Source organism: Eretmochelys imbricata, chromosome 27, assembly GCF_965152235.1.
Source record: "Eretmochelys imbricata isolate rEreImb1 chromosome 27, rEreImb1.hap1, whole genome shotgun sequence".
NCBI classification, from domain to species: domain Eukaryota; kingdom Metazoa; phylum Chordata; order Testudines; family Cheloniidae; genus Eretmochelys; species Eretmochelys imbricata.
This window is the reverse complement of record NC_135598.1, coordinates 14384407-14411133: the sequence shown is the minus strand read 5'-3', so window position 1 is coordinate 14411133 and position 26727 is coordinate 14384407. Positions and strand designations below refer to the sequence as shown.

The 26727-nt window shown below is 54.5% G+C and overlaps 1 protein-coding gene across 4 annotated transcripts in view; it reads left to right on the top strand.

The window, feature by feature from the left end:
• The window catches only part of JUP (junction plakoglobin), a 50760-nt gene extending 26575 nt beyond the window's left edge, over positions 1 to 24185 (top strand). For 2 of the 4 annotated variants that reach the window (XM_077806427.1, XM_077806430.1), the window contains exons 2-15: positions 6441 to 6664; positions 8230 to 8486; positions 9352 to 9590; positions 10376 to 10577; positions 12080 to 12224; positions 13571 to 13674; positions 17615 to 17953; positions 18336 to 18491; positions 19118 to 19237; positions 19471 to 19621; positions 20238 to 20359; positions 21334 to 21373; positions 22168 to 22325; positions 23327 to 24185. In XM_077806427.1, coding sequence (XP_077662553.1) covers positions 6448 to 6664; positions 8230 to 8486; positions 9352 to 9590; positions 10376 to 10577; positions 12080 to 12224; positions 13571 to 13674; positions 17615 to 17953; positions 18336 to 18491; positions 19118 to 19237; positions 19471 to 19621; positions 20238 to 20359; positions 21334 to 21373; positions 22168 to 22301 — 2226 coding nt within the window. In that variant the 5' untranslated portion in view covers positions 6441 to 6447 and the 3' untranslated portion in view covers positions 22302 to 22325; positions 23327 to 24185. Of the gene's footprint in view, positions 1 to 1288; positions 1340 to 5714; positions 5733 to 6440; positions 6665 to 8229; positions 8487 to 9351; positions 9591 to 10375; positions 10578 to 12079; positions 12225 to 13570; positions 13675 to 17614; positions 17954 to 18335; positions 18492 to 19117; positions 19238 to 19470; positions 19622 to 20237; positions 20360 to 21333; positions 21374 to 22167; positions 22326 to 23326 lie in introns of those variants that run through there. The other 2 variants (XM_077806428.1, XM_077806431.1) reach the window with 2 other exon arrangements.
• The last annotated feature ends 2542 nt before the right edge of the window (positions 24186 to 26727 follow it).

The following is a 26727-nucleotide window of genomic DNA, read 5'->3' as shown; positions in this document are numbered from 1 at the left end:
AATTTTAGTCTCTAAGTTGCCACAAGTCCTCCATTTCTCTTTTGCAGATGCGGACTGATACAGACTAATATGGCTACCACTCTGTAACTGGCAGTGATTGCACCCATTCATAGTCCTTCCCTAGGCTCCAGTCAGCCCTTCTTGGACCTCTTCGGCTTCCAGTTCCATGTCTCAAGTACCATCCACTTACATTTTGCTTCCTCATCTTGTCTGTAAGGTCCTTGGTTGAGATTTTCAAAGTAGGCAAAGGGATTGAGACACCACTTCAATCAATCCTACTGAAAGGTGTTTAAATCTCCTAAACTGCTATGAAAAATCTCTCCCCTTGACTCCACTGTTCTCTCTGACCCACCGTCCTTTGTGTGTGTGTGTGTACCCAGCCAGTTTAGGAACATTTACTTTCTGGGGTCTTAGTCATAAGCATATGGGGCCATCTCCTCCCTCTGTAGGTGGTCTCTGCTTTGGGATAACATGCAGGTTACACATGTAAATTCTGTTCCTCATTGTGGCTCAGACTCTCTGCGGCACTGTGTGATTCACCTCACCTCCCTGCTACTTTCCCTATTACTCAGACCTACCTCACTGAGGCATGAGAGAAGATTTGAGAAGTGCTAAGTGTTTCCTATCCCCTTTCCCACCCAGGTTCTTATATTTAGATACCCCCAGTTCTCTGTCCAAATTACAAAACTTCCATCTGCTCAGCTATAAAGAAAGCTACTCCTGCTGTCTGGTGCCCTGGGATCTAGCAGTATTCTTTTTGGGAACTGACCAAGCTGTGAAACAGAAGTGGGTCGATACTCACTCCAGGACTTGTTAACTCCCTTGCTTTTATTGTGGCTTAAAGGCCAGCCTCCCCGTGGCAGGGAAAGTACTCACCTGGGGGAGCAACCAGGGCTGTGTATTTGGGGCTGTCTCGAATGACTCCCTGTTCCAGTCACCTTGCCGACCATAGAGGGGCGTGCATGCGTTGACATGGAATTGGTAGCAAGCCTCACCCTGAGATGAGCTCTGCAGGTGCCCTTCCATAACAAGTAGTGACTTTCGGACAATGTCATTTGTCTCTGGATACTGCTCAGTGACTTGTTCTGAGGGTCTCCTGGCTGCCACTGCTTTGCTTGTTGTCCCCTTGACAGATGGCTGTCAGCCTGCAACTTGCATCCCGCCCACTTGACGCTGCAAAGAGAATTGTTCTTCACAAATATTGGCCCAGTTTTCAGACTGACCCTTTGTATTTGCGTACCCAGCAATTTAGGTTCACTTCGTTTACAGATGCGAGAAGAGGGACAGAAGTATCTCAGACCTACCAGGATAACAAGAGATGTGGGCTGAATTGCTGAATGTAAGACCAGTCTCTTTTTAGCACTGAGTCTGCGATCGACTCTGGCCTTTTTCTGGAAATGTTGATCCGTGCTTACCTTCGTTAACAGCTCACTGACAACTGAATGCTCCTGTGTGGTGTGGAGACCACGTCCTATATTCTACTTGACCCCAGTGCTTTGCATTAGTTCAACCCCGATCTCCACCCTGTCCAGCATACCCTGTTGACACGTGATGGGGAGTAAATAGCTTGAGCAGCTTCCATTAGTGGTTCTCTTTGCCTTTTTTACTACCGCATAAGCATGCATTATGCACAAGCCATTAAAGTTGTAACCTAACCAGTAAATACAATTACAACTTTATAGCTTAAAATTACAGACAGACAAAGAGTAGAACACTGCCCTTAAAATGTTCATAGGATAGTCACGGGGGACTAGGTAGAAAATGATGAGTGGGCGTGTCTGTATGCTAGCTTTGTGTGGATTTCAGGGATCTAGTAGACTTTCATAGCACTAAACTGGTGAGATTTAATTTTTAGTGTGGTTCACCTATTTTATAGGTGGGGAAACTGAGGTGCATAAGTGCAGTGACTTGTCCAAATTCAATCAGAGGCAGAGCTGGGACTAGAACCCAGATTTCCTGACCCCTGTTCTAACTCTGCTGGGCAACCTTTGGGCTCCTCTTTGAATTCTTTCCCTGTGTTGGCTTGTCTGAATGCATTGCCAGGCCCTGGGTCTGATTTGCTCTCTCTTGAACATGGCTCTTGCTGTTCATTACAGCACAGGGCTGCCTGGTAACTGTGGGTGGTGCTCAGACATGTGTTCACCAAGCCCTTGCAGAAAAAGCAACCTTCTCGGTTACGAATCCTGAGCAGACCTCATCCCGACGCAGCAAGGTGCAATCCCCCTCTGCCCTATAAAATATAAAATCTTCCCAATGCCCTGACTCAGACGTAAGACGTGCCACTAAGTCAGCCGGCCGAGGGAAATGGGGGTCAGGGTTGGACTAACTTCTGCCAGCTCAGGCACTGAAATGGGTTAAGGCTACATTGTAGCTTTTGCGGGCTGGGCTGTCCCATGAAATAGCTTGGCTTGGGTCTGTTCCTGGGTGGAGGGGAGCAGTCCGCCTAGAGCTCTCCTGGTCCAGCTCCTTCCACGCATGACTCAGAGTATTGGTGGAAGGTGGTAATTAAACCTCTCCTTTGGAAATGCATGTGGCTGCCTCTACCAGTCCTCCCTGCTCTTATCAAGTCTGAAACTGTGACTCATCCCTCCCTTCCTGACTTGTTGTGACTCCGGGTCTGGGTCACAGGCAATGTGGAGGGTGGACTATGGCTCTTCTGCTCTCTAAGGTCCCTGCAAACCTTGAATGGGAATGAAGTCCGAGTGGAGCCTGGCATGGCCATAAAAGGCAGCTCTCCTGGCTCCGTGGGTCAGCCTGGGTCACTCCTGATCTGAGTGTTGTTCTGAGCAACCTCCCCTCTCCCCAGAGAGCAGAAAGGTTCCTTTGAGGGGGTAGATGGCAAGTGGGGGATGGATGCCCTTCCATCTGCTAGTGTTAGAACCCCCACCCTGGATGCCTCCATACAGGTGGGACTGGGGAAATGCATAGCAGCAGGGAATGACCTCCATTGTCTCCTAGTGCAAACCACACCAGGCTCTTTCCTGGAAAGCTTCTGCTATGTTTACCCAAGCTGTCCCCAGGGCAGGGCCATGTTTGGAGCCATCTGTGGCATGGGCTGCTTTTCTCAAATAATCCCCTGAGTGCATAAACACATGCTGATGCTGGGGATAAGCAGCCCCCTGTAGAAGCATTGAGTGCTTTAGTGGAACTGTGCAGATATGGGGAAAGTGAGGCACAGAGCTTGTCTGACACAAGCTGGAAGCAGGCAGGGTTAGAGCTGCCCTTTCTACCAGCCAGCTGTGCTCCAGCCCCTTGAGCTTTGTCACCCGTACACCCTCTGGGGTGGGTCTGGGGAATAGCTCTGCAAAACGAAGCCCTGCTCTCAGTACAAAGGCTGGGGCTATAATCAGGCCTGTCGAGAGAAATTTGTGTACCGGGTATGTCCGGTTTGGTGGAGCCCTCCTCCCATTTCACCCCAGTTGCAGAGGTTTTGGGGCCCCAGTACAATTGATCCCTCCCACCCCAAATCAGCCCTGGCTATAATGTACTCCACTTGCTTTGGAGAAGCCAAACTCTGGTGCAAGCAAACATGCAGTCCAGACAGTAAGCAGCAAGCTCTTTGCTGTCTGCTCAGCTCTCTTGCCCGAATTCTTAAGCCTGGCACTCCTGCTTGCGATCCTATGCTGCCTGCTACTGCCGCCCGCTGGCAAGGTGGGTCTTAGAGAGCTACTCAGTGGGGTGAGGCTGGCAGGGCTGGGCAGGGAGGAGGCCAAGCATTACTCAGTTCCTTGTGGTATTGCCCCAGAAGCGTTCGGTGCTTTCCAGGTGAGCAGGATAGCGTCCTCCCTCCATATGCAGACAGGGCTGGGGTCTGTGGCTTACTGCTTATCAGTTTGGAGCTCTCTGGGCAGAAACACCCGCCCCAGCCCCGGTCCTGAGGACCACAGGGATGGCTCCATTAGGGAGTTTCGCTTGTGCCAATGGGAAGGAGGCAAGTGACTCTGGAATAGGCCCTGTTAGCATCCGGACATGGCTGTGCTGGGGTGGGGAGGCTGAGAAACCTGCTTTACCACCTGCAGTACCCCGCCTCCCTCCACATGCTGCCAAGTCCTCGGCAATAGCAACGCAGCTGGATTCCAGAGATTCCAGAACTCCTTCCTCGAGGTCTGGATGTTGCTTGGAATCGGGGCCCCCTCCTGTTTTCTGTGGACCTTAGGTGCCTGTTGGGATTAGAGGGTCACTTTCTCCCCAGTCTGAGAGGGGCACAGGGCAGCCGCTCTGCTGGTGTGAATATAAGTCTGGGCGGTCAGCTCCAAGATAAGTAGCTGTTGGTACCTCTTGGCGTTCTGCTCAATGCACAGCTGGGTGGAGCAGAATCAAATGCCAGCTGGAGCTTTAAATAAAGAGAAGCTTGGTTAAAGTAGGGTAAACATGGCTTGCAAGGAAGCGCACTTCCTTACTGAGCTGACTGAGCATGCGTGGCCTCTGTGTATGTGTCGGCTGTAGGCTTGGTTGGCCCACAGCACCAGTCTTGGCTTTATTAACCTCATGGGACTGTCTCTGAGAGGAAGCAGGTTCCATCTTAGGTCAATCGCTGAATGACTGGGCTGTGCTAAGATAGCCACTGGCTTCATGGAGCAAACAAGCGTTCCCCCTCCGAGCTGGACGGAGACCCACCAACTCACTGGGTGTAGGCCAAGCAGCTGGTAGTCTAACTTAGCTGCTAGCAGCACGTGCCAGATTCAAACCAGTGACCTAGAGGTGAAAGCTCCATATCCTCTTCCCAAGCCTCTGAGCTGCCAAGTCTTTTCTGAAAGCAGCCGTTCAGGTGACTAAAGAGATCAGTCTTGCCCCTGGCTCCTGGTGTTTCCATTGTTTCGCCAGGTTCTCTCAGGAATGCATCCTTCCTGTCTGCCAGGGTCTGGAGGAACCCCCTACCCAAAGAGCTACCATGATTAACTGGCATTCCTATCCTGGGTGTATCTGCACCCAGCTGCAGCTGTTCTTCTACATTAACTCCCTAGTGCAATGGAGTCTCATTAGTAGCACAGGCTGCAAATCCAGCATACAGACTGTGCATCCAAGCCTCATGCTGCCAATGTCCAGTGGCTCTTTGCTTGCTTGCTCTGTCTCTCTCTAAATACCTCTGCAGCAGCTGTCTGCTCTCCTGGATATGGGGGGCTTGTGGCACCTTAGAGACTAACAAATTTATTTGAGCCTAAGCTTTTGTGAGCTACAGCTCACTTCATCTGTGGGGGTCGTGGGGCTGAGTCTGAAGTGAATCCTGAGCAGCCTGACCTCAAGTCTGTGTGGAATCTTCTGAGGCTGTGCAGGGGGGGTGCGGGCGGGCAGGGAGTATACCTGAACAAAGAGCATTTCCACTGTCTGAAAGGCTGGATTCCCCCTTCACATCTGGCAGAAATGCTGGAATCAATCCCCAGAGTGCTGACAGCCATGGGGAGGCTCAAGGGATTCCTACCCTGATTTAGGTTCCTTGTGGCTGTCCCCACCTTAATGTCTGAGCGGTATGGGCTGGAATCTGGCACTCCCTTGTGAGCCACTCCTTCTATCAGCATGGGGCGGTGGCTGCTTGGGCGGGAGCGCTTGGCGTCTCCTCCCCCAGGGGCTGAGCCGGCTGCTGTCAGCCCCAGGAAGGAGAGTGGTGATCCAGCCTGGCTCTCCTGTATGGCAGTCTGGAGGAGACTCTGCAGAGCTGTTTCCATTCAAATCCCATCACTAGGGGTGTAAGTGATCTTGCCTGGAGGTGCCGATACTCTGCTTATTGCATCCTGGTAAGTACCTGCCCTGGGACGGCACTACCTGTTCTTCTGCACGTCTCTTCTTCGGCACAGATACAGCAGCTTGTCTTAGCTCTGGGTCCGGTGCCCGGTCAGAGGGTGTTTCGCTGGGACAGGCTAGTATGCCTTGTCTTGTTTTTAGGCACACTCAAGCTGTTCCAGAAACCTCTCTGAAAAGCCTGTTTTTATTCTAAACTCCAAACCCTTGTGGCTGGCTTCAGCTTTCTGCCAGTTTGCCTATCCGGAAACAGCTCTTTAAAAAGCTCCTCTGTGCTTCCCGGAATAGCAGGGGATCTGTCCCTCGGCACGGGATGTTCTGGCGCACGCCTTCAGGAACCGAGAATAACCCACCCCCTTCTGCAGCGAGTAATGGCCATGGGGAGCTGGAGCTTTAGTCAGGCTGCCTGTACCAGTCACAGCCTCCTTTCATGTCCCAACATGAGAGGCAAAGTGCTGAGCTGTGGGATTTGTCATCTTGGTTCATCCTTTCATCTCGGTAATAAGAAAACGGCAGATAGTGATCTCTGCATGTGTGGGAGGGTCATGGTGAGCAGCACTTAGCCACAGATGGTGCGTTAGCCTGGCTCTGCGAGGGGAGAGGGGGATTCTGGGCAGGAAAGCTGTCTGCTGGGATTCGGAATCTGGCTCAGTTTGGCCATGTGCTGGATGGAGGCTGTAACTTCCTTCCCCTTCTCCGTGCAGAGCAGCAATGGAGGTGATGAACATGATGGAGCAGCCGATCAAGGTGACAGAGTGGCAGCAGACCTACACCTACGACTCGGGCATACACTCTGGGGTGAACACCCAGGTGCCGTCGGTCAGCAGCAAATGCATCGGGGATGATGAGGACCTCTACGCCAAGCAGTATACCATCAAGACAACCACCTACAGAGAGGCGGGGGGCCAGGGCCTGGGCTCAGCAGCAGGTAGGGGACACAGATGGCCAGCATGTAAAGTTGGTGATGAGCAAACCAGACACTTGAATGGCGGTTGTGCAGAAATTGTAGTGCTCCATCCCAGCCTTTCTCCACCTCCCTCTCAAAATCTCCCATGTCCTATACTTAATCTGCCCCGCTCTGGGTGCATCTTCGTAAATCCTTTGTCTTCTCCACGCCTGGGCTGTCACTGCAGCTTAAAACACCACGGCAGGGGAAGGTAAACTGTTTGGCAGCATGTCTGAGTGCAGGAAGGATCTCATACAGAGAGGGTGTTTTGTGGCATAACCACATCTCTGATTCTGAGCTCAGTCTCCACGCATGCCTCAACGGCGCTTTAAGCTGTGTTTCCAAGATAGGAGCTGTTTGATCCCAGCTTAGTGATCAGCCACGTTTGCCTCTCAGTTACCTGGCTGCTTGGGGACAGTATGCAGTACTGTTCCTAGGTGTTACAGCTTGTTGCTTGCACAAAGTAGCTGGTGATGGTGCAACTCTGGCATGTCTGAAACAGAGGGGAAGAAAACCAGAAAAGTGTTCTCCTCCTCCCCTTTTTCCCTGCACCCCAAACACCCGCACATTGTCAGCGGAGTCTGCCACAGCCAGAATGACAGCTCTCTTGGTCGCTACAATAACTGGGCTGGGGTGAGGAGAGACTGCTTCTGTGATGCTAACTAGAAGACCCTGGCTCCGTTTCTCTCTAACTAGAGAGTGAGTCACTGAACTCCTACCTGTTAACGCTGGACTCGGTTCTGGTGGCTCTTTCCTGTATTTATCTCTGAGTAAAGGGATCCGATTACTGGCCCCAGAGGGTAAATCCCCTTCCCTGCAGAAGAGGTATAGTGCTGGCAGAGGAGGGGAAGCGAAAGGTATTTCCACGCTACAGCAGCAAAGGTGCAGCTGTGCCGCTTTAGCCTAGGTATTTCTTGCATCCTCAGCAGGGGGTTTCCATCTTGGCAGGTAATCCACCTCTCCAAGGCTGTAGCTAGATGGAAGAATCCTTGTTCACAGCCCTGAGCGAAGTCACTAGGTTGACTTAAGTTCTAGGTGTAGACCAGGCCTTACAGTGGAGTAGCTCAGGCCCTACCCTGGTCCTGAGGCTGCTTCTAGGCAATGGTGTGATTTGGGGATATTCTGTCTGCCAGGAACTGGACCAAAGCCACGAGCTGTTCCCAGAAGTTATGGATAGCAATTAGTGGTAAGAGCTGTCCCTGAGCTGGATCTGTCCCAACAAACCCCATGGGGAAAGGCCTCCAAATGCCATTCCAGTCCCCTGAGCCAGCTGGTCCCAACTTGCAAATGCCCTTAATTTTTTTTAATTAACAGGCCTTGTGTGACAATTCCCAAATTATGCTGCCTAATTAAGTGTTCCCTTATCTCTGTGCTGCTGTATCTCTTTACAATGTGAAGCACCAGCTCTTTGCGGGGCGTGCTGGGATGCTGACATTACCGGTGTCATTTTGTTAAACTTCTGCTCAGCTAATTGAAATCTGGAGGCCTGGCAGCGAACTCTGCCGAGCTTGGGAGTTTAACATTCCCTTCGCCTCTCCTCCCTGCAGCAGCAGACATGGAGTCTCAGCTGGCCATGACACGGGCCCAGCGTGTCCGGGCTGCCATGTACCCAGAGACCATGGAGGACCGGTCCCTGCTTATGACCACTCACATTGATGGCCAGCAGACCAACGTACAGAGGCTGGCCGAGCCGTCGCAGATGCTGAAATCTGCCATCGTGCACTTGATCAACTACCAGGACGATGCAGAGCTGGCCACGCGGGCCATCCCAGAGCTCACCAAGCTGCTGAATGACGAGGACCCGGTAAGGGAGCAAACTCTGCTCAATGCACGCTCTTGTCTGGGGCATGCTCTGGGACTCAGGCTGCAAACCTCCTAGCTGCGTGCTTGCCTGGAAGCATAGCTCTGGCGGGGGAGGCCGCTGCAACGTGCCTGGGACCTCAGAGGAGATCCAGCCAATGCTGACCAAAGCCCTTCTCCTTTGCCCAAGCACTGTGGTCACATGGCCCATCAACCCTGCTGTAGCAAGGGGGAATCTGACCCAGGGCAACTGTGTTTCTTTACATCTGTACTCACAGTTCCTCCCCTCCCTCTTCTGCCCTTTTAATACCTCATGTGAACTTTGCGCTCCTGGCGTTACCCCAGCTTTGGTCAGATGGCAAAGCAGGGCAGCCTGCACCCTAGTGCTGCGTAGATTCCAAGGCCAGACGGGACCGTTGTGATCATCTAGTCTGACCTCCTGTGTTAACAGGCCAGGGACCTGCCCCAAAGTAACTCCTAGAACAGATCTCGTGGAAAAACCTGTCGCATTGCACCCCTGGCTGCTTCTCTCGTCCCACCCTCTGCTGTGTCAGAGCACCTGAGCCCTGGCTGCAGCCCGCCCTCCTGCTGCGCGTTGTGGTGCCGTTTTGTTAAATAGCCGCATTCGAATGCACTAGCTGTGCGGGCTCTCAGCCCCCTGAGCAGAGTCTTTCCCACCACTCTGGCCCAGCCTCTCAGTACGGTACAGAGGATCCAGCTGCCCCGTGTGCAGTGCTAGCCGCCTGAAAGGGAGGAAACTTCTTTTGGCTGCTTTAGTGGGAGATTCAGCTCCCTCGCTGCTCAGTAATTTCCCGGTTCATAGTGTTGGCTGGGACCCCTCTCCCATCTGCAGCCTTCTCTCTCCCTAGGTTGTGGTCAGCAAAGCGGCCATGATAGTGAACCAGCTGTCCAAGAAGGAGGCATCGCGCCGCGCCCTGATGCAGTCCCCACAGATTGTGGCGGCCGTGGTGCGTGCCATGCAGAACACCAGTGACTTGGACACGGCCCGCTGCACCACCAGCATCCTGCACAACCTCTCGCACCACCGTGAGGGGCTGCTGGCCATCTTCAAATCGGGAGGCATCCCAGCTCTCGTGCGGATGCTCAGGTACCAGGCACCAACATGCAGGTGTACAGAGCTGAGCCAACAGGCTCTGGAGTGGCTCTCCCATAGTCTGTTCAGTAGGACAGCTGCTTGCTGTATAGGGTGGCTGGAAGTGGGAGGGAGCGGAGCCAGGGCAGGCGAGAGGCATTGACAGCGCTCTGGTGTGGCCAGTCTGCTGGCATTGCAAAGCATGTTGTGTGATAACTGCCGTAGGGCCTGGTCAGTAGGCTGCAGGCTTAGCCGAGCCCGTTCCCTAGTCAAAGATGAATCTTTGCTTTCTCGCCTGCAGCTTGGAATCTCCTCTGCCGAGCTGGCTATGGAGCCTCCTGGCTTATAGCACTTCGCGAAATCCAGAGACTCCCTCCATCTGCCCATCCCGACCATTGTGGGAATGCCACAGATGTCTGTTTTGGGCCACCCTGGGGGTTGCGTTCACCAGTGAGGTTTAAGCTGTGCTCGAGAAGTGCCTGCTGGGCTAGTGAGGAGCGGAGCTAGGGACAGTACAGTACTCGCTTCTGTTCCATGCTGATCCCGGGGTGGCTGAACTTTTCCAGGCACAGCACTTCAATGGCCACCTGCCAGGGGCCACACCCAACTGGCATAAAATGGCGCTGCCTGCAGCAGCCCTTCCATTCCTAATATGGAGGTGCAGTCTGCCAGAACTACACATCCCAGCATGCAGTGCCCGGTACCGCTCTGGGGCCTGCCTGTAACAAGCATGAAGGCGCCCACACATCTTCAGCCACCTCCTGCTGTGGCTTAATTCCCCTTCATGCTCTCATCCCTAGCTCCCCGGTCGAGTCGGTCTTGTTCTACGCAATCACCACCCTGCACAACCTGCTGCTGTACCAGGAAGGTGCCAAGATGGCGGTGCGCCTGGCTGATGGCCTGCAGAAGATGGTTCCCCTGCTGAACAAGAACAACCCGAAATTCCTTGCCATCACCACTGACTGCCTTCAGCTCCTAGCCTATGGGAACCAGGAGAGCAAGGTGAGCCTGTTGCCAGCCCTGGCTCCTTCATTGCCTTGTTGGTAGCATTTGTCCCGTGGCTACTAGCATCCGGGAGTAGGTGGGAAGTGGAGGCTGCTGTCGGTGGACAACCTGGTCTGCGTTGTCAGCTTGTCCATTAATTAGAACCAGCGAAACTACTGGGGTGAGAGCGAGGGTGGAAGGTTCAAACCCTCCCTTGCTGCACAGACCCCACCTTGCAGTGCCCACTAGCCTGGATACTTGGTGCCGCAGCACTAAATGCCATGATAGCTCAGTTCCAGCAGAGGAGCGGTTCTGGCCCAAACTCCTCAGTCCATCCTGCTCCCAGTAGCAAGTTCAGCTCTCCTGCCAGACTTTTCTGTACTCCTTCCAGCCTAGACATGTATTTATAGTCTTAAAGCAAGACCCTCTCTTCCCTACTCCTGTGTGACCGTAGTTGTGTGTAAACACTCCTGACCAAGGCTTGGCTGCCCGGAATAGCACCGAAACGCAGCAGTCGGTGCCAGCAGATCCTGCCTGCTGCGTGTGCGGCGGAAACTGGATCCCCTGTTACGGCCGCCAGAGAAGTTACTCTTACACTGAAGAGTAGCAGACCCTCTGGCTGGTAGTTAGGCCGTGTCTACACTACGGCAGCATCGTCATGTCTACACCAGGACGGAGTTGGGAGGGCTGAACTACGGCACTCGGGTGGAATTTCTCATAGCGCTGAGTGCTGTAGCCATGTTGACCCTACTGAGTCTAGACCAGGCCTACGTCTTAATCCTTTTAGGGTCGGGGTGGCTGTTCTGGGGGGGGCTCTTGAAGTTTGGGGGGAAGCTGCACTGAATTTGCTGTGCACCTAGTGCTGGGGGCCGTCCAGTCTCCTGTCCTGTGACTTTAATCCTGAATGTTTGAGTCAGTTTTAAGTTGCACAAATGGACCTGCAGATTGTCCTGGTGCCCCGGTTGTAGAATCATAGAAATGTGGGGCTGGAAGGGACCTCAAAGTCAGGTCCAGCCCCCTGCACTATGGCAGGACCACGCAAACCTAGACAGTCCCTGGCAGGTGTTCGACCACCCTGTTCTTAAAAGGCTCCAGTGATGGGGATTCCACAGCCTCTCTGGGAAGCCTGTTCCAGAGCTTAGCTACCCTGAGAGTGAGAAACTTCTTCCCAATATCTCACCTAAATCTCCCTGCTGCAGACTAAGCCCATTATTGCTTCTCCTACCTTAAGTGGACATGAGCAATTGATCCCTGCTGTCTTTACACCAGCCCTTAGCATGTCTGCAGACTGTTCTCAGGTGTCTCTCTCTCTCTCTCCATTCATGTGGAGTTGAACCCAGTAGCTAGGGTCCAGTGGAGTCAGGAGAGCGGAGCAGATATTCCAACTAATGCAGTAGCGCCCCACTCGGTGGCTTAAATGCAAGTGTTAGGGATTAATCGGAGTTCTCCGGCGGCATATGATCTCTGTGGACACCTCTCGTGGCCCCCCTCTGGAGGGCTAATGCTGCTTTCTCTTGCAGCTGATTATTTTGGCCAATGGGGGACCCCAAGCCCTGGTGCAGATCATGCGCAGCTACACCTACGAGAAACTGCTCTGGACCACCAGCCGGGTGCTCAAGGTCTTGTCTGTGTGTCCCAGCAACAAGCCTGCCATTGTGGAGGCTGGTGAGTGAGCCCTGCGAAGGCCGGGGGGTAGGCCTGAGATGGAGGGGGCTGGTTCAGACTCAACAGCTGGAGCAAACTAGGCTGTGGCCCTTTCCAGGCACCACTGGATACTTGCTCTCTTCCAAGGCACATAGGCTAACGTGAGGTGTGGAGCTGGGCCCTGTCTCAGCCTCTGGGCCAGCAGGAACCAGCAGCATCCTGCTCCTACTTCGGTGTCAGTTATGGTTCGAGAAGTCCCTGAGCTGCTCTGTAATGGAAATAAGCTGGTGCCTCATCCTTGAGGGGCTGATAACGAACCACGCTCCTATTCAGTGAGATGGGATGTGGATTTAATTGCCATTTGTTATGTCACTTTGCTTCCAGCTGTGCTGAGCTGTTACTCTTAATGAGGCCTTCATCAGAGACCCTGTCAGATGACAGTGTTAATTGTAACATCCCAACACTTCCTCTTATTAAGGTTCCCAGCTCTCCCATCCCCTTCCATTGCAGTGAAGTTAAAAAGCACCTCCAAGAGGTCTCCCTAAACAGCACCTGTCCCACACTGCTCACGTCCTCGTCCCCTGTGTGACTTCCCATCCTGGCAGCGTCCCCAAGCACTCGCTGTGTGGTTGGTCCCTCTAGGCTTCCATACAATTCTCTAGAACTTTAGTGTTCTAACGCCACCCTGTTAGTCTCCTCTACTCCTGTCAGGATGCTACCCACACTTCTCACTTGCTCGAATGCCACGGAGTGACAGTCTGTCTTGCCACTTCCCTTTCCATGTTGGCTGGGTCTCTACTCCCATGGCCTGTCACCTGTTTCCAGAGAGCTCATCTGGAGGAGGGGCATTTCCAGGAGGTCGTAGCGACTGGTTCCTCTGGGTGCACAGACACCTCTGACGGGAGGTGGGCCTGTTTGCACCTTTACTCGAGTTGCGGGGTGCTTTATGGAGTGGCCAAAGCAGTTGCGAAGCTACAGGAATGGGTTAATCTCTGATTAGTGCCCTTGTGTCAGGGCTGCCATCCCAGCTTTGCCATGAGTTGGGCACTCATACTCTAGCTTCTTACACTTGCTAGTGGGAACTTTTTGAGGACAAATGCGAGTTGTTTTTGCTTAGGTTTGTGCAGATATGTGCTTCTGGGGAAGAGCAAGGGGGCAGAATTGCTGCTAGCCCTGCTGGCCAGCTGTGATGCTGCCTTTGTCTCTCTACAGTACAAGGAGAGATGGTGGCCTCAGACTTAGTGTTGCAAAGGGCTGTCTGAAGAGCCCAAACCCATGTGTAGCCTCTCACATGCTTGGATGGTGCTGGGCAGCTCGGATGTTGGGGCTAATTACAGCTGGGCTGGGCTTTGTGTTTCTTCCCTCAGGTGGCATGCAAGCTCTGGGGAAACATCTGACCAGCTCCAGCCCAAGGCTCGTACAGAACTGCCTGTGGACCTTGAGGAACCTCTCTGATGTAGCCACCAAGCAGGTGAGTGCACAGGAATCCAGCCATTGTAGAAGCCTCAAATAAGCATTTCCAAGGCCTGTTCCTGAATAGACCGTAGAGCATTAATCACCTGTCTGGTGCTCTGTGGGGATACCTGATCTTAGCCTGTTCTGCACTGAGCCCAACATCCAAAGTCCAGAGGGAATGTTCTTACCCAGCTTTGACTCCAAGGAGCAGCTCCCTTCACAGTCCTGTTGCAATGGCTTAATTTCCATGGGGACAGCAGGAAGTAATGGAAATCCTAGAAATGTGGGGCTGGAAGGGACCTTGAGAGATCCAAGTCCAGCCTCCTGCAGTGGGGCAGGACCAAGTAAACCTAAACCTCCTCTGACAGGGATTTGTCCAACTTGCTCTTGAACACCTCCAGTGACAGGGATTCCACATTCTCCCATGGAACTGTGTCCCAGAGCTTCTCTGCTCTGAGAGTTCTTCCTACTATCTAACCTAAATCTCCGGTGGTGCCAAGTGAGCCCATTACTTGTCCTACCTCCAGTGGCCATGGAGAACAATTGATCCCTGTCCTCTTTATACAGCCCTTAACATGTTCGAAGACTATCAAGTCTCCTTTGCTCAAGACTACACACGCCCAGATTTTTAACCTTTCCTCCCAGAAAACCTCCCAGGTTTTCTAAACCTTTGGTCACTTTTATGGTTTTCTCCTGGGCTCCCTCCAATTTGTCCGCAGCTTTCCTAAAGCGCGGCGCCCAGAACTGCATACAGGACTCCAGCTGGGCCCTCACCAGCGTCGAATAGAGTGAGACACTCACCTCCCGTGTCGTTCATATGTCCCAGAATGAGGTCAGCCTTTTTCACAGCTGCATCACATTGTCTCAGATTCGGTGTGTGACCCCCTAGAGCCCCCAGATCCTTTTCAGCAGTAATTCTGCCTAGATGGCCATTCCTCAGTTTGTAGCTGTGCATTTGGTTTGTTTCCTTGCCAGCTGAAGTATTTTCCACTTGTCTTTATTGGAATTTCATCTTGTTGATGTCAGTCTAATTCTCTAATTTGTCCATTTGTTTTGAATTCTAATCCTGTCCCCCAAAGTGCTTGCGGCGACTCCTAGCTGGGCGTCCTCTGCAAATCCTACAATCACACTCTCCACTCCATTCTCTAAGTCATTTAATGAACCTAGTGAATGGTACCGGATCTAGGACTGAACCCCGCAACACCCCACTAGATACGTCTGCCGGTTTGACAGTGAACCATTGATAGCTACTCGCTGAGAACAGTCTTTCAGCCAGCTGAGCACTAACCTTTATAGTAATTTTATCTAGACCCCAGTTCCTTAGCTGGCTTATGGGACTCTTATGTGGGACTGTCAAAAACCTTGCTAAAATCAAGGTACATCCCATCTACTGCTTCTCCCGTCCACTGGGCCAGTTACCCTGTCAAATGCTGGCTTCCTAGTGCTCAGGGTCTCCCAAGGGCGCCTGGGGCCTCTTCACACCAGGATGGCAGTCTGTGCTCTCCCTGCCTGTGTCTGACTTACACTCCATCTCCAGGACCCAGTGGGGAGAAGGCGCCCCCTGTAAGTACATGCTTCTGTGTGCTGCCAGCCCATGCACCGCACCCACAGGGGTGGGGCTAGGAGTCTGGCGAAGGCGTAAGCCGTTCTGTGTCAGCACCCTTGGAAAGGCGTCTCCCGTGTTCCCCTGCTGCAGAACCGGTGCTGGGGCTTGCTTCTGACTTCCCAGGGCTGGTGCCAGATTGTTCTGACAGTCAGCGAGGAAGCCATTGTTCGTCAGGCTGATGGTATTTGTGGAAGGACCGTGGGAGCGTGGCTGGGGAGGGTGGGGTGGAGTCCGGACAAGGAAAGGAGCAGAAGAGTCAGACGCCCCTGAAGTTTCGCCAAGCTGCTTGCTTTGACATCCAGGGTTCCTCTTCCCCCACCTCCTGCCTTTCCACTGCTTCCTGATGTGTTCCCCACATGGTGCTTGGCCTGACCCTCCACATGGATTAGGATCTGATGCAGTGTGGAAAGTATTTGGGATCGTTTCTGGAAGGCATGTAACTCCGTCTCCAGTGAGATTAACAAATGAAACATTTGGTGTTCAGGCTCTGCTAAATAGCAAACAGGGGAATGCAGCTTTGTCTACTGACTTAACTCCTTTGCATCCTCTGTCTAACCAGGACCCAAGACCCCACCCCCATCTCCCACTGTCCTTCTGGCTATTCTTAAATCCCTCAGTCCTGCCACTAGTGACCCCCATGATCACCCACAGTGCGCGTGCTGGCTTGTCATACTGCTCTGAACAGCTGGGGATTGTATCACTTGCATGTTTCCGGCAGGGGAAACCTGGCGAAGATACTAAACTCCTAAGTAAAGCTGCACATGTCCGGAGCATCTGTCACTCATGCTGTCCAAACAGTGCAGAGAGCTAGCTATGGTTACAGGAGTCTAGAGGCTTGGGACTCTTGTTCTAAGAAAATATTGTAGCGAGCAAGACTCTTACTGCACTGAGACACTCTGCTTGAGTTGGAACAATAGTTGGCCTTTGGCATGAGGAAGGGTTGTTGAATTGTGCATGTTCTCGGGCCTGCTGGAGTCCGCCAAGCCATCGACTCAAACAGCACAGTTTTGGGGGCCCCAGAGGGAGCCTGGTTCCCAGGGGAAGGAGCGCATCTGGGTGGTACCTTGTAATCTTCACTCTTTGAGGAGTTAAATGGGCAGATCTCAAGTGTGACCAGATGATAAACTCCCCAGCTTCCTACTGCATGCTCCAACCAGGGTTTGAGGGAGAGCAGAGAGTGGGGGGGATAGAGTTGGCAGCTCAATAATTCTCCTTTGTGAGGGCCCTCCCGGAAACATTTCCACCTGCCAAGGTGTTGCTGTCTGCTTGATGTTCCAGCTGATCTCTTCCTCAGTCCCAGGGGTGCTCTGCCCTCTACAAATCTAGTCTCCCTGGCATGAGGTGGGGGTGAATGGGCTTGGTTGGTGCAAATGGTGTTCAGAGGAACACTAGTCTTTCACCATCTGCCCTTCATCTGTACAATGCTCTGCATTGTCTTTACTAAGCAGTTACGTGACCTTCAAGGCTGTGTCCCGATGGGTGCGCAATTGGGGTTCTGAATCCCTGATGCCTAATTATCATGTTCCTTTAGCTCGCTTGGGGGTGGGGCCTGGAGCTCGCAGGACCTTCTGCAGTGACACGCGTGTGGTCCTCTCCAATGAATCTGTCCAGTGCTTCCTGTGCGTAGGCAGCAGTGTCAACCCCTCCCGTCAGCATGCTCTGACACAACACTTGCTAACTTCACCTTACCGCTCTTTAAAGTTACAACTCCTCTCCCACTCCAGCCTGGCACAGTCTGCCAAGGTTCCCTAATGCCAGAGCTGCCATCTACCTGAAACCGGCTCGCCAGGCTAGTTAAGCGTTCTCGTGGCACACAGAGATTGATGTCTCCAAAGCACTGGGCTGGTGACTCTCAGGCCTACTGGCCTGCATGGGTCAGGGCCATTCCTAGCTGGCACTGCTGCGAGTTGGCATGAGTGCTCCTGTGCGGCTATAGTGTAGTGTGCGGTGAATCCGGTGACGCAGGGCGTCCCGTGACGACACCACCCTCCGAGCAGAGCTCCCTGTGGTCTGAAGCGGCCCCTTAGGCAGAGAGTTATGTTTTTGGAGGTGGGGGCAGAGGACTCCCTGCATGGAGGAGCCTGCTGTGATGTGGGATGGCTCAGCTGTGTGAACAGACAAGCAGCTCTGCTTCCACCTTATCAAGCAGTGGGGCAGGAGGGAGCAGAGCTCTGGGAAAGGGCCTGGGGCTATTTACGGTGCAGCTTGTGGCTGCTGTAGAGCTGAGCCCAACGAGGAGGGGACAGGCTGGGCCTAGTCCATTGTCTTGTCCATGCTGCAGTTGATGGCCTGTGTGAAGAGGACAGGTGTGACGTCTTGCTTCTACTGTCACCTACTCACTGTTCTGTAGGAGGGTCTGGATGGCGTCCTCAAGATCCTGGTCAACCAGCTGAGCTCAGACGACGTGAACGTGCTGACCTGCGCCACCGGCACCCTCTCCAACCTGACCTGCAACAACAGCAAAAACAAGACCCTGGTCACGCAGTCCAATGGGGTGGAAGCCCTGATCCACACCATCCTGAGAGCAGGTGACAAGGAGGACATCACTGAGCCGGCTGTCTGCGCCCTGCGGCACCTCACCAGCCGGCACCCAGAGGCAGAGATGGCCCAGAACTCGGTGCGGCTCAACTACGGCATCCCAGCGATCGTCAAGCTCCTCAACCAGCCCAACCAGTGGCCGCTGGTCAAGGTAAAACTGCAAGAGGGGCTCTGGAGCGTCCGTTGGGGAAGGGCAACGCTGGGGCTCAGCTGAGCTCTGCCTGATGCCCAGCGAGCCACGCTAACCTCCCCCCGAGCTCCCTGTGGAGGAGAGGGAACTGGTTTGAGACGTAGCGGCTGGCGCTAGTGAGCAGGGAGCTGGGGCGGCTGGTTCTGAACCCCCTGCTGAGTGCGTACAGAGCCGGCGCAATATTGGCTTTGCAGCTGGGCTCGTGCCGGGGACACGGGAGGTTAAACGCAAAGTTCTGCTCCTGGCATGTCCAGTCCCTTTCTTGAATGGAGGAGTCCTGAGCACCTACAGCTGCTGCCTCAGCCAGTGCCCGGTCTGATGGCCTCATCCTCCTCTCTTCCAGGCCACTATCGGTCTGATCCGCAACCTGGCCCTGTGCCCGGCTAACCACGCCCCACTGCAGGAGGCTGCCGTGATCCCTCGCCTGGTCCAGCTGCTGGTGAAGGCTCACCAAGATGCCCAGCGCCATGTGGCAGCTGGCACGCAGCAGCCGTACACAGTAAGTACAGATGCGGGAGGGGCCAATGGCCAAGCTGGGGAGCGCCTGCCCGGTGGGGCCTTTCCCTGTGTCCCAGGGATCCTGGCGCACAGGGCGTTGCTCGGTTGGCTTATTCTGGAACGAGAAGCCTCCACTCGGCCCCTGAACACCCACTGGGTATTGCCCTGGCAGCTCCACGTGCTGGGCCTGTGGGTAAGGCTGCTGTAACTGGGCCGTAGTCCTGGACATGCAGCGCTCCAGCAGCTGCTCCTGCCCCCTCGTGACTGCGCCTGGCGGCAGCAGCAGCCATGTACGCACCAGAATGGAAGGTGATGCAGTCAGCTCGCAGGAAGACATGGCCAGGCGCTTCGCGCAGTGCAGCAAGCATGAGGGCCAGGCCCTCCCCTCCATCCCATACAAGCACTGGTCTCTAAGCGGATGCCACTTGGTGTTCAGAGCGCCCCTTGCTGGGTGATCCCTGGAGGATGTAACTACTCTTGTCAGCTGTGATGAACCATTGCAGCCAGGCAGGTGGGAGGGCGAGGAACTGTGCTCTGTCCTCCCTCCGCCCATGTACCACACCCGTTGTACGGTGCTGTGCGTTCACACCTGTCGTCCCTTGGTGCTGATCACTGCTCCCTTTGCAGGATGGAGTGAAGATGGAGGAGATAGTGGAGGGGTGCACAGGAGCCCTGCATATTCTGGCCCGGGACCCAATGAACCGCATGGAGATCTTCCGACTCAACACGATTCCTCTCTTCGTGCAGGTTGGGCTTCGGGTTGCAGCACAAGGCGAAGGGGAGGTGGGGTGGTTTCGGGAGGCCCAGGGTGGCTTGTGGCGGTCCAGGTGGCTCTGAGCCCCAGTGCATCCGATTGGCACGTGCAGTAGCTGCCTAGGGGGGTGGGTGAAGGCAGCCGGAGAAGCTGGTCTTGAGCAGCCCTGGCTTGGCTTTGCTTGCGGTGCCAGGAGTGGCTCACGCTGCTTTTCCTCCCCCGACAGCTGCTCTACTCCCCCGTGGAGAACATCCAGCGGGTGGCAGCTGGAGTGCTGTGTGAGCTGGCCCAGGACAAGGAAGCTGCTGACACGATTGATGCCGAGGGGGCCTCTGCTCCGCTGATGGAGCTGCTGCATTCCAGGAACGAAGGCACAGGTGAGCCGAGCCAGCTGGAGCCAGGCCCTTGGAGCTGGGACTCCCAGCGGGGCTCGCGCTGAGCTGCTCAGTCGGCGCGTTGGGCAGGCCCTGGTTCTGTTCCGTTCTCATCAGCTTCTCCTGTTCTGCTGCCTCGGGGCTGCCGCCATCTGGAGCTTGGGGGCTGTAGCATGCCCCCACCAGGACGCCCTAGCCAGCTGACAGGGTTCGACTGTCTCCTACGCTCGGCACCCGCTCTGTGGCCCCCTCTGCCATGCACAGGGTTGCAACACCAGAACGCACTTAAAGGAAGTGCCGTCGTTCCCTCGACATTCCTTCTCACACTAGGCTCCAGCCCCAGGGCTGGGGGGGGCGGGAAGCACTTAGCAGGAGGGTGACGGTGCACAGGCCCTGCTCCATGAAACGGCGCTGTGGCCCCTGGGGCTTGGAGGCTCTCGGGACGATGCCGGCAGAGCTGCTGTGGCAGTCCTGTGGCAACAGGAAACGTAATTAAATGCAGAGCCGCCCGCTGAAGTGGAAATCATTCAGCCATCTGCTCAGAGAAGAGCGTGGCTCCCTCTGCCATCTGCTGGCATTTAGAGGTTTCCTCTTCCAACATTCCCCCCTCTCTGTCCAGCCACCTACGCCGCAGCCGTGCTGTTCCGCATCTCTGAGGACAAAAACCCCGACTACAGGAAACGCGTCTCCGTTGAGCTCACCAACTCCCTCTTCAAACATGACCCCGCTGCCTGGGAAGCAGTAAGTGCCTGTCTGTATGGGGGTGGGGTCGGGCACGGCTTTTCCTTCTAGAACTGTTCAGGGCCAGCTCATGGTCCTTGGTAGCGATGCAGGAGCTCTCCCCTCCCCCCGAGCTGAGTGCTCTATTTGGGCGCTAACGTCTTCCATGAGATTGTTCTCCCAGTGCCCTGCCCACGAATGGGGCTTGTACCCAGGGTGTCTGGGAGGCCGCTCGGCTCCACGTGTCCCTCCGTGGCTCAGAGGGCCCAGGGGATTCTAGTGGAACTTGGGCCAGGAAGAACTTGAGCCACATCTTCCACTTAGCCCTGAGCATGTGACCGTCTGCAATGGGGAGGGTGGGGGCAGGGGCAGGGCACGGGGGTGCCTGTTCCTAGGTGGGAGGGGTTAGTAAACGGAGGGCTTAATGCTTGTACTGGGGGACTCAGGGCTGGAACATCTAAGCTCCATTTAGAAACTGGTCCAACATGATCTGTCCACAACCCTTGAGTCTCCCTGCACTGGGGCTAGTGGGCAAAGGGGGCACCATGGGAGCTGGGTTTCCTATTGCTGCAGGCATCTTGCATTGGCACAGAATCCTGGCCACAAGTGGCCTCCTGGGGCTGCAATCAGCCCGTGAGCTGGGCAGATGGGGGTGCTCATGCAGCATCCCCAGGTAGCATGAGCCCCCCCGCTCCTCACCAGGAGCTGTGATTCCTCCAATAAAACAGCTCGGCACTGGTACCACCCCAGAGGCTCCAGGAGCCTTCGTTCCAGCGTCCCAGCTCCCAGGAGGGAGCTGGCCAGAGACTGCAGGGAAGCTGCTGCCATGGCTGTCCCAGCACCATAAGGTCCTGTTACCCTCTTCTCAAAAGCCGTTGCTGCCGGGAAAAGCTAATTCTCCCCACGTGCGTGTTCCAAGCACCATGCAAAGGCTGGCCCCAAACAGCCCTTGTGTCTCTGCGCCCTCGTGTTACCTGTGTGTCTCTCCTCCCTAGGCGCAGAGCATGATCCCGATCAATGAGCCGTACCCGGAGGGTAAGTGCTGGGCACGTGCTTAGTGCAGAAACCGCCAAGCTCGGCAGGGCCGGCGTGTGCTGCCAGTGCCTGCCGGGGCACCAAACGGTGCATCTGAGCTGGGGGCCCTGCTGGGCCACTTGGCCGGAAGCGCCCATCAGGTGGCTGTAGCCTTCTGCCTCCGCTCCCCAGCATGGCATGGCTTGGGCCCCGTGTACGTCTGGCTGGCCGGGTTTTAGTGTCCGGGCACAGGAGAACTAAACACTGGGCTACGAACAAACGCCAGGCTCCAGGTGACTGGCAGCGTGGCATTGCCATGCTCTGTACATGGAGACTAATTTCTCTGCTCCCTCCTGGGAGCCCCAGCCTCACTCGAGTTTCCTGAGCCGTCCTGCTTCCAGTTCAAGTCCTGTCAGCGTCCGCTCCCCTCTGGAACGTCCCGTTGCAGGAGAGTGCGCTGCTGCCTGTAGGCGAAGTGTGTGGCCAGGAGCTTTGGTGTCGCCCCGGCCAAGGCCAGCTGGGGCTTTTATTCCTCCTGCGTCAGGACACGAGCCAGCCTCCAAGGGGGGCAGGAAGAAACTTTCCCTTATTCCGTATCTGGCCGTGTTGGGGTCTCCTGCAGTATTTGGTGCTGTTGCCTGTCAGGCCTTGGGCTTGATGGACCCCAGCTCTGATGCAGCCTCAGTGGCCGGGAGGGCAGTTGTAATGCTTGGATGGGAGCTGGGGTGTCCCCACCTGAGCACAGAGCTGGTGCTAATTCTCCGCTCTGTGGCTGGCATGTGGGCTAATGGCTGCCCTCTCCCCCTGGTGGCTAGATATGGATGCTGGGTATCGTATGTATCCGGGTGATGACCCCTTGGACATAAACATGGATATGGACGGAGACTACCCCATGGACACCTACAGTGATGGTGTCCGAGGTCACTACCCTGAACACATGCTCGCCTAACCCGCTCCTCAGGCACTGCACAAGGTAGGACCACCACTGCCTTGCCTGGCAGGGAGCCCAGCTGGGACTGGGAGGAGGGACTGTCTCGACCTGGGCAGCAGTGTGGGGATTGTCCTGCTCGTGTCTGAGGACAGAGGAGGATGGCCGTGCCGAGCTGTGGCTGGATAGCTTGGCTTCTGGTGCACAGCTTTGGGACTGCCGGGCCTTCCATGAGCACATCTACTCTGCCAGCGTGTCCTTCCCCACCTCTGGGCTCCTGGCATCAGTTTGAGGGCTCCAGGCAACTTTCCACCTCTAGGCAAGAGCCCAAGAACTAGGGCCAGGCAGGGGGTTTGATAGGTCAGTGGACCCCAAGCAATGAAGAAAGCGCAGGGCAGAGCCTGGGGTGAGACTCCCAGGGATGGGACATTCCCCGGACCCGTGAGAGCTACGGGATCCAACAAGAGGGCAGTAGATGAGCTTGGCCGAGCTGCAGTCCACACACCAGTGGCTGTTGGGATGAAGGGACCATGTGCGGGCGAGGGAGGGGAAGGGTTGAAGAGCTGAGGGTCTGAGGTGCATGACCACTGCCATCCCGCTGACCAGCATTTCCACTGCTCCTGGCTGCTTGGGGGCTCTGGGGAAATGACCCCCTTCTGCCCCCTGGTGCTAGCTCCAGGCAATCTCCCGGTACCGAGACCTGTGCACCCCCCACAGGAGGTCTCCATGCCCTCCCAGCCCCTTCCCCATGAGACGGCTGTGGGTAGCTGGGTTAGTTTCCTCTCGTTCATTGTTACAAGGGAACCATTGTACAGCTGCCTGCAAATATGGCCAACCCATGGCATAGCTGCCTGCCCTACCATGAGACAGAGCGGAGTAGGTCAGTGGGCTAAGCCAGATTTCCCCAGGCAGCCCAGGACTGCCCCTTCAGCATGCCTTCCTCCTTGGCCAGCCTAGCCCCAGAGAAGGATCCCACACTCTGATAGACCTGCTGTTCTTCCTGTTACACCCCTATCAGCTGTCTGACGCCTTCCTTCCTCCTACAGGTGTGTTGTCCGGGCAGAAGAGGGTGGCTCCAGAGATGAGCGCTTGCAAGAGGGACTTGGGAGACAGAAGTGCCTGAGACCAACTTTTCCATTCCCACCAGAGGCTTTATTTTTAGATTTTGTTTTGTTTTTATTTCTTTTTTGCTGTGGGTCTGTGAAAAAGGCCCTTTCCTCCTGAGATTGCTTCAAACACCCTCCAGCCAAGCCAAGATACTGTTTCTGAAGCTTTAAAACACGCGACTCCCGCGTCATTATCCAACTCCATTGGCATGACAGTAATCGTCTTTTCTATAAATATATATTTCTTTTATTTTTTAATATGGTGCAAATGGCTTTTGCTGTCTGATTTTAAGTTCATGCTTTTTAACTTCCCACTTCCTGTTCTGTGTTTAGTGTTTAACAAAAATAATCTAACATTTTAAAATGAGCCTTTTGCTTTCTACAAACTTTAAAAATAGCAAATCCAGTGAGTTTGCAGAAAACAAAGGGTGCTGTGTTTTCCTGGGATCTTTGTTCTAGCCCAAGGGATGTCAACGGCTTTATTCCTTCCGATCAGACGTGGGTGAACAGAATTTCAGTGCAACAGTCCTTACTATAGAGTGACTCTAACCACTAGGAACTGTCCTTGTATCAATCTACTATTGAACAATTTAATCTGTCTGCTTTCTGGTGAGTGGTGTTTCCTTCCCCTCTTCCCTTCTCTTCATACATTTTTTAAAGCGACTCTAGATCTGATGGCTTACTGCTTCTGTTGGAAAGGGATCGATGTTCTTGGAATGTGGTTCAGGAACTGAGGATTTTATTATTTCTGTAAGTTTTTTGTATAGACCAAAGCAAAGAATAAAACACCCTAACCCCATGTTGCAGTGAGCTGGTTCTTCTACTTGCGTCAGCTCCTGGGCCGTTGGCATTTGTTTGGAAATGGGTGTAATGGGGGCCACCTGGAACTGGGGTACCACTGAGCGCCCTGACCCACCAGCCTGGGCTCCCTTCTACACTACTGATATTGACAAGCTCTCCAGGTTTCAGCCTGCATTTTCACTAGCATACATACAGGTAGGGACTCGCCCAGCTGCAGTAGGTGCAGGCAGGCTCTTTAACCAACCCCTGCATGGGAAGGCTTCAGCTAAGGCACCTCCCAGTTCCTAAGGCACACACCCCCTCTAGAGTATAAATGCAAAATTATGCCATCTTGTGCTGCTCAGGGAACTGTACAGCATAAGCTTATAAAATTCACCCCCTCCTTCAATGTGGAGAGGAATATGCAACAGCTTTCTTCCCCTGAGTTATGAGTCCCACACACTGGTTTTAGATAAAAGCAAAATAAAGTTTAACTACAAAAGATAATTGTTTTTTTTAAGTGATTATAAGCGATAGCAAACAAATCAAAGCAGGTTACCTAGCAAATAAAAAACACAAACTAAGCTTAATATACTAAGTAGATTGCATATGAATAGCAGATCCTCACTGTAAGTGATGATACAAGCAGGCTGCGGATTCTTAAGGGGCAAGCTGCACTTGCTTACAGCTTGGAATCCCTAGGTGTTCCCTTTAGCCTGGGTCCAGCATTTCCCCCAGTTCAGTCTTTGTTCCTCAGGTGTTTCCAGGATTATTCCTGGGTGCAGAGTCAGTGAGAACAATGATGATGTCACACCCCTGCCTTATGTAGCTTTTGCATATGGCAGGAACCCTTTGTTTCAAAGTGTGGTTCCCATGCCAGTCAGTGGAAAAATACTGACATCCCAAGATGGAGTCCGGCACCGGTGTCTCCTCTCCACTGCCTCTCGCGGCTCATGTGATGAACCCTGGGGAATAAACACGCTTGTTGCCAGCGCCAGCTCCCTGGTTTGATAGGACTGAGGCAGGATGGAACTGCAATAGCCTGGGTTAAAAGAGCTGGTTCACTGCAGTCTAACCTAGCTGCCGTGTTCTGTGGGACAGGCAGCGAGAGGAAATGTTCCCACCAAGACGCCAGCTGGCAGCTGCTGCCTGGGACTGCCTGGTGAAGGTGTGCCCGGGTGCCGGAGGACGGAAACGAGCTATTCGCAGTTACCACAAACAGAGCGGCTGCTTGCAGGTGCTGCGCTGACGTCTTTAGCTGGTTCGCAGTGCGGGGAGTTGGCACTCAGTGGGGATGGGATTAGGGGCTTTAGAGCAAAGTGCCCAGATGTAGGAGATGGCATCCCTACCCAATCCCCCTTCGGGAGGGATTCTAGGGGCCGTGGTCAGCTTGAAGTCTACGATTTCCAGCAAGTCCCGGAGTCCCCCTGCTAACCACTCATTGCTGAGCTGGGGCTTCGTCTCCATAAATGACTCCTGCAGTTCCCCATCTCTTTTGGTGCCAGGGAAGAGTGGGAGAACTTCGGGCAGCACAGCAGAGGAGGGCTGGTGCTGCTGAGTGGCCCCTGGGAGCTCTGCCTTTCCTTTTCAATGGGAAAAGGGGAGACGGAGGTCGGAGCCTGGAAGAGGCCGTAGGAGCCAGATGAACTCGGCAGGCAAGGTGCACTTTTCATGCAGGGCACTTCCCACCACCCCACCCTTGTGGTGGGGCCCCTACAGCCCCTGCCTTGCCCCTGCTGCCTGAACTGTTGTAGGCAAGGGGGGTGATGCCAGGGTCTCTCCCCTCCTCCCTGCGGTGTTGCCTTGCAGGGTTTGCGTAAGCCAAGCCAGGGCAGATCTGCCCTCAGCGCTGCGGTGTGTTCTGGCTGGGTCGGGGTGGGGAAACGGAAGAGGGCACTGCCATGTGGGGGCGTTCGTGGCGCAGGGGGACACAATAGCAAGGCCCCTGCTTCCTCGTGCTGGCCATGGTCTCTCGGCCGTGCCCTCTGTGTTTGGTAAACTTGAGTGGTGTGTAACATGAGTACTCTAAATACGTGGGTTTATTCTCCTATGGCCTGAGCCCCACCGCCTGCCTCCTGGGGTAAGTCCTACCTGGGCCCTAACAAGGGAGGGTCAATGAGCAACATGCTCTCCCGGCTTCACCCCAGCTCTTCCCATTCGCTAAGACCTGCTGTCTTGCCAGGCCCTGACCTCCATGCTCACCTGATCTTGCCATGGAGGGTAGGGAGGCCAGCAGCTCGGCACTGTCTCGGACGCTAGTTGGTGATGGATGGAAGAAAGGTGTGAAGTACAATCTCTGGCCCCAGGTTGTGCATGGCACCAGTGTCTGCTCGGTGCTGTCCGGTGAGATGCAGGCAAGGATTCCATGGCCCATGCCCCAGGCCTGGGGAGAATAGGCAGCTGAGGAGGGGCCCATTCTTTCACGGCTCCCCCTTATCTTTCCCTCCAACCCTCCCCCAATGCTGGTCCTAGCCCTGTCTGTGCTGTAGCAAAGCCCATTTCACACAGCCCCCAGTGAGACGCTAATCAGCGGGGTCTACCTGCCGCCAGTGCTCAGCCCC